The sequence below is a fragment of the Nesoenas mayeri genome (genome assembly GCF_963082525.1).
Source record: "Nesoenas mayeri genome assembly, chromosome: Z".
Classification (NCBI taxonomy): Eukaryota; Metazoa; Chordata; class Aves; order Columbiformes; family Columbidae; genus Nesoenas; species Nesoenas mayeri.
In genome coordinates, this window is record NC_137542.1 from 70,142,679 (window position 1) to 70,159,480 (window position 16,802).

A 16,802-nucleotide genomic window follows, 5' to 3' on the forward strand; every position below is an offset into this window, starting at 1 on the left:
ACACCACCAGCATAGTGTTAACCATACAGTAAAAAACATGGCAGTTACTGACAGTTTTTCTCCCAGAAGTATGTACCCATGTGGTCACTGTCAGACTATTGGCATGGGGTAGGGACAGGTTGGGGGCTAGCCAGAGGTGGGGTTGGGAATGGGACAGCCAGCTCTGGTATCAGGTGGCTGTTAGATGTCAGGGTTGTGCAACTGCGCTCAACAAAAGGAAATATTGTCCTTTTCTTACAGGAGGAACAGATGCATGGAGAGATGAAGTGACTTTCTCAAGGCCAAAAACTCCTGCTAGAAATAGGACAAGGATGCTACAACCTGCCTTCCCCAGCCCCCAAAAGAAATGCACATGAAACCAAAGAAGGGGAAGAGAAGAGAGAAGGATTATTTCTGATGCACGCTTTTTGAAATAATGTGATCATTGTCCTTGCAAAACGGCTTACTCTGAACGATCTGATGACCTTCTCCTTTTATTCAATGTTATTTTATATCCTTGTCTTTGAACCACATGATATTTTGTTTGACTTTTCAAATTCTTCATTCAGTAATAATAATAAAAGTAATAACAGCATCCCACGCTTCCCACCTCTAACGATCTACACAAACACTTAGCTAATTAATCCTCATGGTATCCCTGTGATAGAAAGAGGTAAGTAAAGTGATCAATCAAGCAGTAAGAAGACTCATATTTGGTAAAATCACAGAACTGACAAATTCATGTCTGTATTATCTAACTGGCCATTGGGAAATCAAACAAGATATATCTCATAAGCATTCAAACAAGCAGAAGATATTTTGTAAAAAAAATTAGAATAGTCCTTCAGACATTTTTAACGTCTTCGTGGAAACAGAAATTTGTACTTTGAAAATATTTTAAGAAAGCTAAACAAATGTGCAACACCTGGATTCATGTTTTTCAGTGTCTTTCAGAAGCCTGGTACACCATAGTTTGGATTTCTAACTTCCTGAGAACAGTGGAAAAAACCCCAAACCTAAAAAAACCCCATGTATATAGAGCCCAAATCTGAGTGTTCATTATTTCTGAATTACCAGGGAGCAGACAATCAAAAATATAGTATTAGTCCTGCTACAAAGCATTATGGATTCAAAATAGCTTCCTCTTCTGGAACAGATCAGAAAAAGTGATTTGCATAACAGGTAGTATTTACCAAATATGCTGTCCCATTTTGGTCACTTAAATACAATAGCTATTATATGCAGAAGATACTCTATATTCAGTAAATTTTCCCTGATTTCATAGGGCTAGCTGAATTTTTTAAGTATCTTTCCAAAATAATTTCACAGTACGAATTGAATAAATATTGGAAGAAGTGATTCTTCCCTTCAGCACTACCTCAGATCATTTAGCAGAAATAACCTTTCATCTCCACTGGCGCTGGGGCAGGGATGCACAGGGGGACACCTACGCTTTTTGTGGCCAGCAGGGCAGTCACTGTTGCCCTAGCTTCTCAAGGTGACCACTTATGGTGACGGCTGAGAGCTTTGCTGTGCTGGATGTTCCCAGATTCGTTGCGGTTATTGTCTGCAGTTCTGGAGCTGCAGACATTTGTACTTTGAATTTCAGAGTAGAGGAGAAGGGATTTTCTGATGGAAAAGGACTTGCTCCAGGCTGGAGAGCAAATGTTACCACTGCCTATGTTGCCCCAGTCCCCATCTGTTTTTATTCACTACCTCTATATCTGTCCTCTGCTGCAGGATGCAATCAGTCCCATGGCTGGAATTTGGCCAGGAGACCGTGGCTAACACTCCCACTCCATTTTTTATGCAAACTTGATTTATGACTTTGATCTTATTTTAAATAATTTAAAAATTAAATAATTTATACTGTATCTGTCACTTTGCAAGGCTCCTTCCTTTGTTCTTGCTCTGCTCTTCTGCATTTTCCCATCTCCCCAACTCTTTTCAATCTGTGCACATTTCCTTTTCTGCATGGTGGAGCAGCAGTGACATGATTCAGCCACTAACTACTTGCCTCTTTCTTCACAGAAAGAAGACTTGCAGGAACTTTTGCCACTGCTGCTTATTTGAGCCAGGACTATACTACCACCATTCATAGTCTGTTTTGATTTTTACTGTTTACAATTTTGGACTCAGCCACCCCATTGCCTACCAGGGACAAAAAAGGTGTGCTGCGCGGCTCTGAGCTGGAGTGTGTGCCCTCAGGTTTGTTCTCAACTGGCAGCAAATCAAAGGTGGTGCCACCTAGCATCAGTTTCCTTCTCTCCAGGCTGAGTTCAGATCTATACCTCAAACTGGCCTTAACTGAGCTATCAATACCCAGCTGATGTAGATCCACAGTAACCTGAAAACAAACAGGGCTGGAGCCCTATACATGAGTGAACTGAAATAAGTAATTGCCCCATAAAAGGGGAAGTTAAATGAGTATGGGAAGATATTGTTGAAAAGAAAAAACCTAAAACAATCCAAAAAACCTGAAATAAATTAGTACAGGGGCTCTAGGAGCTTTAGGGAGCCATGAAACCTGACTTGCTTTGAGCTGCATACAAAAGAGGTGAGGTGAGTCTGACGTGGTTTTCTCTGTCACCAGAACAGCACACAGAGTTAGTGCCAAGCTTTGTCTGGTGGCCCAAAAGGAGTGCAGGCAAAAAACAGACACAGAGAACCTCCTTTGCTTCCTGACTTTTTTGCTTCCAGAGCTGAGGCCCTGTGCCTGCTGAACCCAAGGACTAGTTGCTTAGCTGATATGAGGCTGTTGCTGTGATCAAGGTTAAAGTTGCTTAAGCTGAGGTTGAGTGGCTTGGCAGTGAGCAGCAGCAGGGAGTGAACTGTGACACGGCCATTTGCTGAGCTGCAAAGGAGGTAACTTAAAGAGAAGCTGAGACCCAAAGTGGTCCTGGTGGCAACACTAATGATTATCAGTCAAGCTGATAGACTGAGACCTCTACTGCCTCTCCTCAGTGGTGCTGCTCGGTTTGCAAAGCCGTGGCTGCCCACCAATCTCTCAAACAGCTGTACTGTGTGGATTTCTGCTGTGCTGGCCACCTTGATGCAGGAGCTAATCGAGTCCTGTGCATGGTGCCTCACTGGAGGAGATTCACCAAGAAACCATTGTGTAGGGGACTTGGCAAACTCCTCCATGGGGACATACCATTAAAAACTATTGATTAACCACCTCTCATGGGATTGCTTGGGAATTCTTATGTGGAGACATCAGTCAATCTTGGACTGTGGTGGAGTAGCTGTGAGGACAGGTTATGAGCACAAATCAGAGAACCTAGTGTCTTGTGCCAGTTCTGGCCTTACTAGTGAGCACCGAGGCAGTACTTAAACTTGTGTTACCATCATAACCCTGTGTGAAAACCCATGAAGAGACAGCACAAGACAGAGACATATCCCTGAGGGAGAAAGGAAAATAAATAACTCTGATGATCAGCTTTCTTTGTACATGGGGAACTGAGACCAGGGGATCAAACGATTCACCCAAGGTCACACAAGTTGCTAGTGGCAGTGGCATCAGCTGTCACCGCCATCCTGCTCTTGTATTTTCACTATTTCACCTTCCCTCCTCTTGACTTGCTTTAGCTCTTCAACTTCAGTTTGAGCTGAATAAAACTGCCCCCCTTTTCTTTCTCCCCCTATCAATCCCTCCATCTCCCACTGGCATTTACGAGATGCCAATCACTATGATATCTAAGAGCCAGCAGTCCGAGGTGTATTAATCAGGACCGAGGGAACGTCACAGAGCCTCGGTGCTCCCTTCCTTCCCTTTTGTGTGAGACTGTGAGATGAAGCAGATAGGGAGAGACACAGATAGGGAGGCTGATTGAGAGACAGCATCTGAGCACACTCTGGGTGTACAAGCACCACACAGAAATGTGATCCCATCATTTAGACAGCTCTGAAGTCCCCAGGGTAATTGGTGTCACCAGCTTGTCATATCCAATGGGTCGAGATCTAAAACGTATTCTTCCCCCCGCCTTATTAGCATATTTAAGAGAAAAAAAAAAAATAGAATGGGTCCAATTCTGCTTAAACAGAAATCAATAGGAAATATATTTATTGGTTTCAAGTGGAGCAGAAGTGGACTGAGAAATTGTTTTCACTCTTCCTTCAATGATAAATCCTCCCTCGATCACCTACCTTCATAATGTTCTGTATTATCTGGTGAGAAATAGATGGAGGGAACTTTTGTGGTGTAAAGGTGCAGACTGCATCTTCTTTGATACCAGTAAAAGCCTTAGCTGGCAATTAGAAGAATTACTCCAGATAAACCAAAGTGTGAGGAAAGTTTTTGGACCAGAGCATCGGGACAGTGGGTCTCTTTAGTTTGGAGGAGACTGAGGGGTGACCTTATAAATGTTTACAAATATATAAAGGGTGAGTGTCACGAGGATGGAGCCAGGCTCTTCTGGGTGACAACCAATGATAGGATAAGGGGTAAAGGGTACAAACTGGAACACAAAAGGTTCCACTTACATTTGAGAAGAAACTTCTTCTCAGTGAGGGTGACAGACTCTGGAACAGGCTGCCCAGGGAGGTTGTGGAGTCTCCTTCTCTGGAGACATTCAAACCCACCTGGACACCTTCCTGTGTAACCTCATCTGGCTGTTCCTGTGCCGGTGGGGGGATTGGACTGGATGAGCTTTTGAGATCCCTTCCAATCCCTCACATTCTGGGATTCTGTGATTCTGTTTTCACCACCACTCCAGCTGCCTGATCAGTGCCTGTAGCGTAACACTGGAGTCACATCTCCTGCCTGACAACCTCTGCAGATGTTTGGTCTCAGCTGCCCATGGGTTGCCTCCTGTTCACTCCTCTGCTCTGTGGGGGCACAGGCGCTGCATCTCCCTGCCAGCCTGCTGGCCACTGGCCCAGGCTCAGCTGTGATTTACTGTCATTTTCCCCTTCCTGCAGCCTTCCCTGGCCAGAAGGACAGTTAAACACAGCCTGGCTAGGGAGGACACAGCTCTTTAATCGTGTGAGAAGGGGAACAGGGGACAAAGGAAGAGGCAAAGATTGTCTTTGCCTGGGAATAAAAATGAAGAGGGCAAAATGGAGTGAAGAATGGAATTTATCTAGTGGGGAGAGAATTTTAAAAGTTTAGAACCGATGTGTGTATCTGTGATGAAAGAGGGAAATTCTGTGTAGCTCTACAGAGAGTCCTACATGGTCCATACAAGGGGTATGCTTGGTTGTACCAAGTGTCCAGTCAGGCACATGACGCTTAGCAGATGACAGAAATTTCTAGCCCCTCAAGCTAAAAAATATAATATATGGATGTGATGGGAAATCTGTGGTGCCAAGGATTGAGAAGGAAACAAGCAAGGGAGAAAGGAGAGCCTTGCAGTCAGCATGCTGGGGGGAGTACAGGTCTGCTGGAGTGTGATTCCTGAGCTTGCCCTATATTACCCAAGGCAAGATATTCAGTCTCTCATTCAGCAAGATGTTACTCTGGAAAATGAGATTAATGATGCTTCCCTCCTACATGTGAATCTAGCACAGGGTACAAGAGGGCCACATTTTACCACCAAATGGATGAAGCATCTAGATGCACTGTCACCACCTGCAAATCTGCTCCAGAGAAGGGGGCCAAAGTCACCTGGCAGTATTTTGTCTGCCTGCTGCAGGGATCACTGCTGCCTTCCTCTGAAATATCTGGCAGAGAGACCAAGTTACCTGAACTTGATCTTGTCTTGCAGGTCCTTGTTAATTGTAGCCTAAGGAAAGGCATTTATGCCAGAGGCATCAATTTCAGGGCTTTGTCAGGGGTCCAGATCCCTGTACAGTCACATTTTCTCTGGGTCCCAGGGTCCAGGTTTGCTATGCAGGTAGAGTACCTGAAGTTAGACCATGCAACTCTGCTTTAAATAGCTGATGCATTTTCCCAGTGTGCTTAAATCATACTGCTTTGAGGAGCCAGGACTCTATGTGTGCATATGTCTGCTTGTTCATTTTAATATTACCTAGCATGCTAGATAAAAAAAGCCCACGTCTGTCAACAGCCCACTTCTGTTTTATCTTATGGTCACTCCAAAGACACCCACAACTATGTGTGGTGCAGCAGAGGCCTAGCCAAATGAAGCAGAGAGCTATCCACCCCATTCAGCTCATTCTGTGTGGTCTGGTTACAGAGGAGGGCCAGAAAAGTATTTGTGCCCTCACAAGACTTCTTTGGCACCAGGTGGTGCTGGCATGGGACAGAGAACTAGGACAAGCTGAATTCAAGTCTCTTTTATCCAAATCCTCACAAACCAGTTGTGTTTGGATTTGACAGTAATGGTTTAGACCCCATAGGAAGTGTCTTGTATGGCTGCACACCTGATCATGGTTTGGTTACTGCTAGAAGCTGGTAATGCACCTCCGAGGCTTGCCTAGGAGATACCCTCACCTACCCTGGATGGTATGCCTTGGTTTGCTCCCATCGTGTAAATGATTTAACAGAGAAACCACTAGTTCCCCCTCTGCTCTTGTCATTTTTTCCTCTGCCCACATGTGCTTTTGTGTCATTCTGGTTGCTGCCTATGTACCCGTGAACATGGCATAGAGCAAATGTCTATACTTACTGCCTGTGCATAGGCGCCGTATGCTCCAAACTGGATGGCCATGGGGTTGAACATGCCCATTTGTCCTGCCATTTGCTGCATGCGTCTCATTGTACGCTCCTTGTCAGTATCTGCAAACTTCACCACCAGGCTGGAAGAGGCTCCCTGCAGGACAAGACATAAAAGGACACACATGAGGGAATGAACCAGTAAACAGTGGCTCATGCAATCAATACATCTAACACAGATTTGGTAGCATGGGATTCAGCTGATCCTGATTTTTCCTACACAGCTTCTCAGGCCTTTTGAATTGGACCTTTGCAATACACTGAGTATATCAGGAGAGTATCAGGAGGGAAGGAAAGTACCCTGGAGGGCGAATGACTGTGGTCAGCACCCTGATTCCCAGTTTCACCCAAAATTCAAACTTCCAGGATGTCATTAATGTTCTTCCTGCAAAAGCCTTATGCTTTAAACATATAGAAGACCTTCTGGAGTGGCAGGTTGTCTTTATCAGAGGGCAAAGATTTGGACTCAGTGCAGTAATGTGTAGGAGCTTTTGCTGGGTGAATATGGTAGGGTTTGTGAACTGATTTGTTTTGATGGAATGTGTTAGCTCTGTGCATGCCAGGTGCCCTGAGCTGGATCACCCTAACACACTGCCATGTTTTGTAACTCCCACGTCCAGTGAGAAATCCCTGCACAGCCTTGGAGATAGGGCTCAGCAGAGTCTATGTTTTATCACAAAGAAGCATTTCTTCAGCACTGTTAAACTAAGGGAGCAAAAATAGTACCTAATTGACCTGAGTTTCCTGTCCATGAGTAGTAGGAAATAGAGGCTACCAGAAAAAAAAGCCCACTTTTAATGTTATACTTTTCCAGGAAAACTTTACAATGTTTGGGTTGTGTCTGCAGTCAGCACTGGTACAGAAGTACAGACGATGGTTGGAGCTGGCAGCAGCGGTCTGTGAAAAATGTAGAGCTTTTGGGAATGAAAGAAATACTTCTCCTCCCCAAAATGAGATGAAAGGTCAGTAACTGTCATTCTTAAATTTCTGAGAGGAAGCAGGGATGGGAAGAAATATATCCACTTAGGAAGGCAGGCACTGATAGATTTTTGGCTGGCTCCAAGGATGCCCTAACTTCATGGGTTGGTTGATTCCCCACAGCGCTGTCTCCCCAGGGGAAGAGGGTGCAGGGGAGGGGGGATCAGCGGCAGCCCCAGTAGTATAAAAATAATTGCCTTGAGAGCTGGGCTGCCACCCAGCCTGGGGAGATGGGCAGGTGAGCTGTCAGGGCGGACAGAGAGCAGCTGAAATCATCACACTCTCATGGTGCGCTTCCCTTCTGACACACTGGTATTTTCAGATGGAAATACCATCAGTGGGGAAATCGCCAGCTCAACCTCTGACCACAGCGACAGCGGAAAATCAGCTCTATGTCAGGGGAGCTGGGCTGTTGCGGGGCCCTCATTTTCCTAGCAGAGTTAGGATTGCCTGGGATTGCAAAGGGGGAGCGTCATTAACTGGCTTACACACTCCCCGCCATGTACCTGTAACCTGAAAAAAGTCATCTCGGTGAAAGAAGAGTTGCTCTGCTATAAATTGGGAATAGCGGAGTAAACCACAGCTGTGGATGTACAAATATATAAGTCCAAGCTATGCATATTCAACAGCCTCTCCAGATCCTCAGTTATGAATAAAGACTTGAGGAATTAACTTGCTAAAAACAAAACAAAACAAAACAATCTAAGGCCACACAATGAGTGATGTTCCCCTGGATTAGCAGCCTGTTCTGGGGGAAGTGATATTCATTGGCAAAGAATATTTCTTTTTGACCTGTTAGTCTCTCTCTAATAAATCTATAACACACTCGAACAATGTGGTGAAGAGCAAGGGGTTGAAAGAAGTGCTTCAGGAAAACAAAGGACTGGAGAGATGAATGTTCTATTCAAGGGTGGAGAGCAGTCTTCAGAAGTTATTATAAGAGCAAAACTGAAAGCTCACAGGCGGGCTGGAATTAAAGAAAAACAGCCAAAATTCTCATGCATTTCTGCTCAAGGCTGGGCGACTTTTCATTTTTTTAAATCACGTGATGTAGTTATTGATCCTTCCCCAAATCACACTCTTAATTGCACCTCATCGACAAATGAATATTTTAATGCATACATTTCCTGCTAATTATCACCTGGGCCAGTCCTTAATTAGATTTCAACATTCATTTAATTAACCCTGATCCAAGAGACTGTTTGGTAACCTGAATCTAATGATTTAAACCTATTTGCAGCTGTATTGGAGGGAGGCACTGGTCCACAGCAGATTGGGCTGCTCAGAGCTGGTGTTGTGATTTGCAGAGCAGAGGCTGCAGTGTGGTGGGTACAATGCAGCACGGAAGAATGAAGTGAATAAGTATTCATTTCTGCATATGGATTTTGGAGATGTGACCTGCTCTAGTTAGCAGGACAGAGAACTGTAAATAAGTTAGTGTCTTCTTCCTTCCTCCTTTCTTTCTATCTGTTTGCCCTGGAAGTCTTAGGGCCAGAGAACTGCCTCAGGAAATTGCTGATGCCTCACACTGCTGAAAAACAAGCTATTATTGTAGTTGGCATCATGAAAACATGGGTAACCTCCACATGAAGTTCTTGCCCCTGGAGTGTTCTTCTCTCCTGATGTGAGTCGTAGTGACTGCACAGCAGCCGTTTAACCCAATGGAATCTAAGACTGCCTCTTATGAGCTGTTTTTCTGGGTTGCCTGTCACAGCAGGACTTTGGGCCTCTTTGAACATCAGTATCATAAACACGGGGCAGAAAGGCCATTGGCAAATAGAAACAAGTTAGAGCACACACTGCAAAGAAAGAGGAGGAAAAGTTGGTTTTTTTTTTTTTAAGAGTGTTTTGCAATGAGATGTGCCTGTAAGTGGTTAAAGATAAGTAGCCAGTAAAGATGCTGCATCGCTTTTGAATATGAAGCTTGACCTTGGAACTGATTCTTTCTATACACAGTTCCTCATGTGCAGCCCTTCCACATGGCCCAAAGAAAATCAGGGAGTAAACTCTATTAGATCACCCACTGCACGATTTTTAACGAAGGAGCCAAACAGTGCAGCTCATCTACAGCAGAATAAGACTACTTTCTATTTCAGTGACTCCTACTAATCCACTGGATGACATTAGAAATGCCCCATAATGGGCCAGAATTTCCATGGGGTAAAAACTGCAGAGCCCTTCATCTGGACTATTTATTGCTTCTGCGAGCAGTTAAACCACGGTGTAAATCAGCTGTTGTCTGCTGACAGAGGCAATAGGTCCTGTCTGCTCAGTCATTTATTAGTAATACATAATCTCCCTCTTGCTCTCCCTGGTTGTTGGAGTGGACCTTATATTTCTCCAGCCCCCAAGAAAGTTACAGTGGGTAAGTCAATAATGTTTGAAATGTACTTTGAGATCTGTGCGTTAATTCTGCATTTTACTGAGGGAAGGACCTGTTCATTTCTCTACCTTGCAAATCCACAGTCAAATGAGACTATCACAAAAGTGAGCATTCCTGCTGGTGCCTCTGCAATAGGCTACTTGGAATTGGCATTTATCTCCTTTCCCATCAAATCAACCTCCTTTTTTCAAGTGCTTGGATATCCACTGATGAAAAGAATAATATAAGGGCTAAGTATTATTATGCCTTCCCTATTCTCTCTTGGGCCAGCAACTCTACTTAACATGACTGTCTCACTTCCCGTCCCCCTTCCCATGTGCAGTATGAATTGCTCCCCTTAGTCAGCAAGGTCAGATGCTCCCTAGGCTGGCAGGGCAAGGGAAAAGATGGAGGAAAAATCACCCTGCGCCGCACTCACTTTGTAATCCCTAATCAGAGTCCTCTGTGGGAAAAACTAATTTCCCAGCCTGTCTTGACGTGTGAAATAAAGCCATTCTTGAAAAGAGGAGCTTGACAGGTCACTTGTGAAATTTCATATTCAACTAAAAATAAAATATCCATCCATTGATATTTCACTTAAAGGGAAAGGAAAACAAATCTTTTGCCTGGTTGATGGGACTGTTTCCCATTAGTTATGTTATTAGTTGTGTATACACAATTTAAGCAAAGGATTTTCAGGAGAGCAAATAATATTCTACAGCATCAGGGAAAACTACTTCTCCCTAGAACAGCATTCACAGGAGAAGTGTTGTGAAGACGTTTCTTTGCAGAATATATGCTTGAATTTTATTTTCCTGACAACTCTGTAGCTCTTCCCTGACCCAGCATGTTACCAGTCTCCACAGATGGTTAAATATATTTTTCTTGAAAAACTGATGAATTTGGGCCTGATTTGGCAAAGCCATTAAATCATGTTCCACTTTAACCTTAGTGAAGGTACCATGGGAGGTAAGCATTTACTTAAGTACTTTACTGCAAGAGTGTCTCTGCCATAGAGGTGGAATTTTACATCTTGGTTAGCTCAAATGGAACCAGTTGGAAGTTTGAGGCCAAACAATATTTTTAAAAGGCTTGTTACATGAAACTTCCAGTAACAAATGCTCTTGAGTATAAGACACCTGAAGGTGCAGATCCTATTAAGTACTTTTGAAAATGTCAGACATATATAGGATCCAAGATGCTTAAAAGAATAGGTGCTGCTGGATACTTCTCATTTGGGCAATCAGACTACCTTCCTAAGTGTCACCATGTCAATGGGGTTGCCTATGTTGAAAATTTTTCCTGGGCACTCGCTTTGCAGCTGCAAAGCAGAGCTGGGAGGATGCTGATCCTCAGCAATACAGTCAGGGCAGTATTTCCACAGAGGCATCCTTGACGTTAGGGCCTGAAAGCCAAAAGAGGATTTCTTTGGGCTTTCCCTGATCAAGCCACATATTATGATGCCTCCTAATTTTGAAAACAAAACGAGATTTTCTTTTTTTTAATGCCTGTGTAACTCTACTGAAAATAGGGCTGCTGAATTAGCCAGTGAGGGTGTGACCCCAACCTGAGATTTTAGACAAGCAAGTAGGAAACTACTGTCCAATTAAAACTGTAGACCAGAGGGAATTTTGGTTGGGTAGAAATGTAATTAACCATGCTGGAAGATGGCCAGAAGATGAGAACTAACATCCCTCCCCTCTCGTGAAGTACGCTATGTTTTTCTGTACTCAGGGCTTCAATTTCATGTCTCATCTGGAAGATGAGCAGGATGGCAGTCACTAGGAGCGATTTCCACTATACAGTCCTGAGAGCTGGTTTAGACACACTTGAGATGAGAGTGACAGAGAGGGAGCAGGGACAGGAGGCATTCCTCCAGGGCTGGAGTGACAGACCCTTTGATGATGCTGCTCCCTCAGTAGAGGGGATTCTTCATGCAGTGTCTAAGCAGAAGGAGCTGCTGCAGGTACAGGAGCTGCTCACAGGTCTCTGGAGCTGTAATTTATCTGGAATGGAAACTTGATTTAGGTTTTACTTGCCATACAACACTTTGCAGGTGTCTCTCTGAGCTGAAGCTGTTGCTTTCCACAGGGCAAGAGAGTCAATGCCACTCCTAGTGGCATTGTACCCGATTCTAATTAGAAAGAACTTGATATACAATCTGGGTATTAGTATGCCCCTCAAATCAAAGCCAGATATCTAAACAACCTAAACTTCAAAGCAGAGTTCTTCAAGCAGCTCTGCAGTTTCTAGCTCAGCCTATGAATGATAAAAGTTCTCTCAGAATCTTTTGCCTTCCTTAATGCATTATGAAGTGGAAAGTGTTGTTATTCTGGTAGACTGGAAATTCTTACCTGCTGTTTAGGAATGTGAAAAAAATAATTTTTTTTTTTTTTTTGGTCTATTTGAAGAAAAACTTAAAGTCCAGAATTCAAAAGCAAATGTTACAGATTTCCCTTTCCCAATAAGAGGAACATATTTTGGAAGATAAAGTATCTTTAGTTCTATATTTACTAAAAGTATAATTTTCGAGAACACATTCTTAGAGCAACAAATAATGACTTGATGTCATATTTTTATAAATTATTATTACTATTAAGAGAATGTTTGGTGGCTGTATCATAGAGCCCCATGAAAGCTGGTATCTGAATAATATCTCCTTATAGTTAAATAGACAAAGATGAAAATAAGAGAAGTGGTATAATTCCAGAGCCATGGAATGAATTGTCTATTGTCCCAGCAAGGCAGCACCACACTCAGGTGTGGAGCTCCTGATGCTTCAGGACTCTGCTTGTGTGAGCTCCACTCCTCCTTGGCTCTTCAGGATGAGGACATGAACAACTTGAGATGACTCATAAAGAAACAGATGTTGAGGAAGGACTAGCAAGCTGGGGAGATACATTTCAGCTGCGCATGTGACATAAAAGAACATTTCCGCAGCACTGAGTTGCAAACATGCTGCACATGACTGGGCATCCCAGATCACTGTCATGCTGTATGACTCTAGGCTATCATGGTCTAAAGCACATTGCTTGACTGTGATAGTAAGAAGCATCTGCATTTTTGCAGCATATGTAAATTAAAGATCTCCAAGCAGTGTACAACTGCAGGGTCATTAATTGATTACAGAATCATAGAATCACAGAATAGCATGTAGGAAATGACCTCCAGGATCATCTGGTCCAACCTAATGCTGACATCTTAATTCTTCTCTGCAGTGAGAAGAATACTTCCCAATCCTAACACTAACCCTCATGAGGTTCAACACGATAAGGATGGTAACACACTGGCCCAGGTTGCCCATAGAGGTGGTGGATGCGCCATCCCCAGAGACATTCAAGGCCAGGCTGGTTGGGGCTCTAAGCAACCTGATCTAGTTGAAGATGTTCCTGCTTGATGAAAGGGGGTTTAGACTAAGTGACTTTTTAAGGTCCTTTCCACCAAAACAGTTCTATGATTCTACAATTCTGTGATTATCAGATGGAGGTGGTGATGCCCAGTGGAGCTTCTTCCAGCAGGCTGGGAACTGCCCTGCTAGGCACAGAGGATTTTATGCCTCCTGGGCTAGAGGCTGATCCATGTGTCTGATATACCAGAAATGTTGGTGCCTGTGGATGATTTCAGACCATGCAAGTCCTAATCTCATTCAGATGGGACAAGTTTTGAGTGCAATGAACCTCACAGGGGCTGCTGTCGGCCCCAGGGCTTGGGCAATGCTCAGCAGCAGCACAGTTCCACTCTCACTTTTCCCTAGCCACCCCACAGCTGTTGATTTAGTTCCCAGCTCCCCTTGGATCTGTAAAGAGACATTATGGTACAAATAAATCCATTTTTGTCTAGAGCGAGTCTATGCGGCTCATGAGCAGTTACCCCTCTTATCCCATTTGGAAACAATGAATGCCATGGTTTGGAGGGAGCGAGGTAGCCTGTGGAAGACCGCAAATCGAGCTGGTCACATCCCCTGAGTCTCTTGCTGTTCTGCCAGATGCCTCTGTGGCTACGGAGATGTGACTAGAGAAGGCACCTTCGGCACCAATACGTCTCATACCCCTTGACTGCCTGGATTTCTATTCTGGGACCCAGAAACATGTGATTTATTAGTTCATTTATGGAATGAGGCAGAGTCAGGGAACATGGCCCTGGGATTTTTTTTTTTAATAGAAAGAATTGAGGGAAATTATGGTAATACTGGGAAACTGCTGGCCCAAAGGCTGTAGAATCAGATGTCTTGGAGGCAGCAGTGGGGTAGGATGGTCTATGGGTCTTTAGTTCCCCTCCAGTCAGAACACCCTGCTCAAAGGAAAGTGGGTCTGAGTTATCAAGAGCTGTTGGATTTTGATGGAAGAAGCGACTGCTAATTAACAGCTAAGTGTTACAAATCCATTGCTTCTTTCATCCAAAGAGCAACACATGACTTTATAGACGGTGTAGCATATTCAGAAAAAATGTTCCTAACATATTATTATATTTTAATAGATGAAATGGGTGTGCCATGTCTTGCCTTGAGTTAAAGAAGCCAGTCTGTGTGTTGTAGAGAGACATGGCATGGAGTGCGTGTTCTTAAGAGAGCAGAAGATCAATAGAGAAGAGGAAGAAAATGAGTCCTAGCTGGCATCTCCATTGTCTTCTATCAGCTTCTCAACACCAAAAATAGTAAAATGAGGACTCGGACTTCTGCATCAATATGAGCAGATAGACTTGCACTGATGATACCCCACTTCACCCTAATTTTTTTGACTTTGGGCAAGTAACTTTAAGGCAAACTCAGCTGTTAGACATGAGGGACACTTAGATGCTGCACTTTCATCAACTTTCACCTTTTACCTTTGAAAAATCCCCCCTTTACATTTCTGTGTTCATGTAATACTGAAGTCTAATGACTTTCCCATTTCCTATTTGCCCTGACAGCCTGAGGGGGTCAGTGACTCTCTAGCTCTCTACTGACTGTCACAAGGCAGCTTTTATTAACTGAGGACTTGAGCCCATGCTGGAATCTAAATGAGAGTAAATTTTGTGAGTTAATTGATACTCTGAATCATGGTCTGTTTAATTGTTATCTATTTGTACTACAGGTTTGTCTAAGGTCCTGTTTATGCTACCTGGATATTTTGAAGACTCTCTTGGGAAGACAGGTGGTGGACTGATGGCTTCAAGTGTGACCTTCTTAATTCTATGTTTTCCAGACTTAAATAAAAATTAAGATTTAGATGCTCAAGTATCTACTGGTTGCTACTTCTCTGCTGGGACCAGGAACAAGAATTGCTGTGACTTTGTTTATGAACTGGCTGAATATACTGATTGTGTATAAGACCAACATATTGCCAGACATTGTATCGCTGCTTCTTTTGCTTATCTCTTGTGTCTTGTCCCTTAGAGGGACATTCAGATGACCTAACTGCAGCATTTTGGGTATCTGTTCTAAACCATCAATTACTTAGGACAGAGAGATGTCTCTCTGAGGGGCTAGTCTCTCTCCATCAACTGTAAGAGAAGTGTAGATGATAAGATTACAGATGACCATGAAATTTTGTATTTTGTCAAACACATTGACGTAATTCAGCCAGGTCAACTCTGGCCTTTGGTTGACAAGCTGCTGAATGTGGAAACTTTCCTGTAAGAGATTTGCATGGTGTTTAACACACAGCATTTCCATGGAAGACCAGCCATAACCGCATTTCCAACAGTAGGAGTCTGAGGGGGAAACTGTTACAGTTTCTAAGAGAGTGAAGAGCATGATCCCATTGAGGCGAGACCAGCAAAGGTGAAGCTGTGGATCCACACACCTGGCTCACAGATCTGGTTCACTTCCTGAAGATGAGTCTTGCTGGAAGAGGAATACACTACCAGTTTTGAACTGCAGTCGAGCTCCCTCAACTTTGTGGAAATGACAAACCTTCTTTTGGAGCTGCCACGAGTCTGAAGGGAGAAGGGGAATGTGCAGCTGGATGTGTGTGCGTATTTCCGAAGAAGGGAGGAGAGACAAGGAAAGTTTCTCCTATGAAAGAAATGATCCAATTTGAAGCAAGTCCCTCATGGGAAGGGCTGTGACAGAGGCTGCTCTGTTCCTGTTAATTTTCACAGTGCAGCTGTCAGCGGGTCTGTAAATAGTACTCTGCGAAGCCAACACTTCCTATCCACACATCAACCATTCAATTAACAGAAGAACAGAAGAAGGAAATAAAGTGCACCACAGCCTTCTATCATGGCTTTGATGTTTCCCAGCAATTTATGAAAGTGTACACAAATCTAATTACAAGCCCCACTGCTTCCCATTTACACGGAGCTCCTCAAGTTCAGAGCTGTTTATATCAAAATAATTGTTAAAAATACCTCAGCTGATCTACAGCATTGTGGCCCCCCACTCACCGGAGCCGCCACGCTGCTCCTCCCAGGGAGTTTCTGCCGACTCAGCGCTTTGGTGCCAGCGTGCACACATAATAACAGCCGCTTCCCCGCCGCTCCGTGAGCGAGGCACCCGGGCTACAACTTCATCATTCCCACAAAGACCTATTTTCCTTCTTCCCTCCACCTGCTCAGAACTCCTTCCGCAGACTCTCACTGCTTTCCCTTCCATCCCTAATTCACCTAAATATTCCTCTGCTGTGTTGACAGGGGGTGAGAACAGCTGCTCAGCCAGTTTCTGTAATGGGATTGTGTCTGAAGGCAACTTTACAGTGCTTTGCAAAGTCGTAACTGCACTGTAGGAATGCACAGCAATAATAATAGCAGTCATAAACACGAGCTGGGGTTGGTTTCTTTAATGGGGTACATGAGCAGCCAAAGCCAGGAAGATGAGAACCAGTGCCCCATTTGCCCTGAATTTGAAAGAGTGCCACTGAACATGATGTATTGACAATGAAACTCGTT

General features: G+C 43.9%; 1 protein-coding gene across 20 annotated transcripts in view; it reads right to left on the bottom strand.

Moving 5' to 3' along the window:
* The window catches only part of CELF4 (CUGBP Elav-like family member 4), a gene marked incomplete at both ends in the record, with an annotated part of 683,534 nt that overhangs the window by 51,340 nt on the left and 615,392 nt on the right, over positions 1-16,802 (bottom strand). For all 20 annotated transcript variants that reach the window (XM_080362012.1, XM_080362002.1, XM_080362013.1 and 17 more), the window contains one exon: positions 6,549-6,692. In XM_080362012.1, coding sequence (XP_080218138.1) covers positions 6,549-6,692 — 144 coding nt within the window. The remainder of the gene's footprint in view (positions 1-6,548; positions 6,693-16,802) is intronic.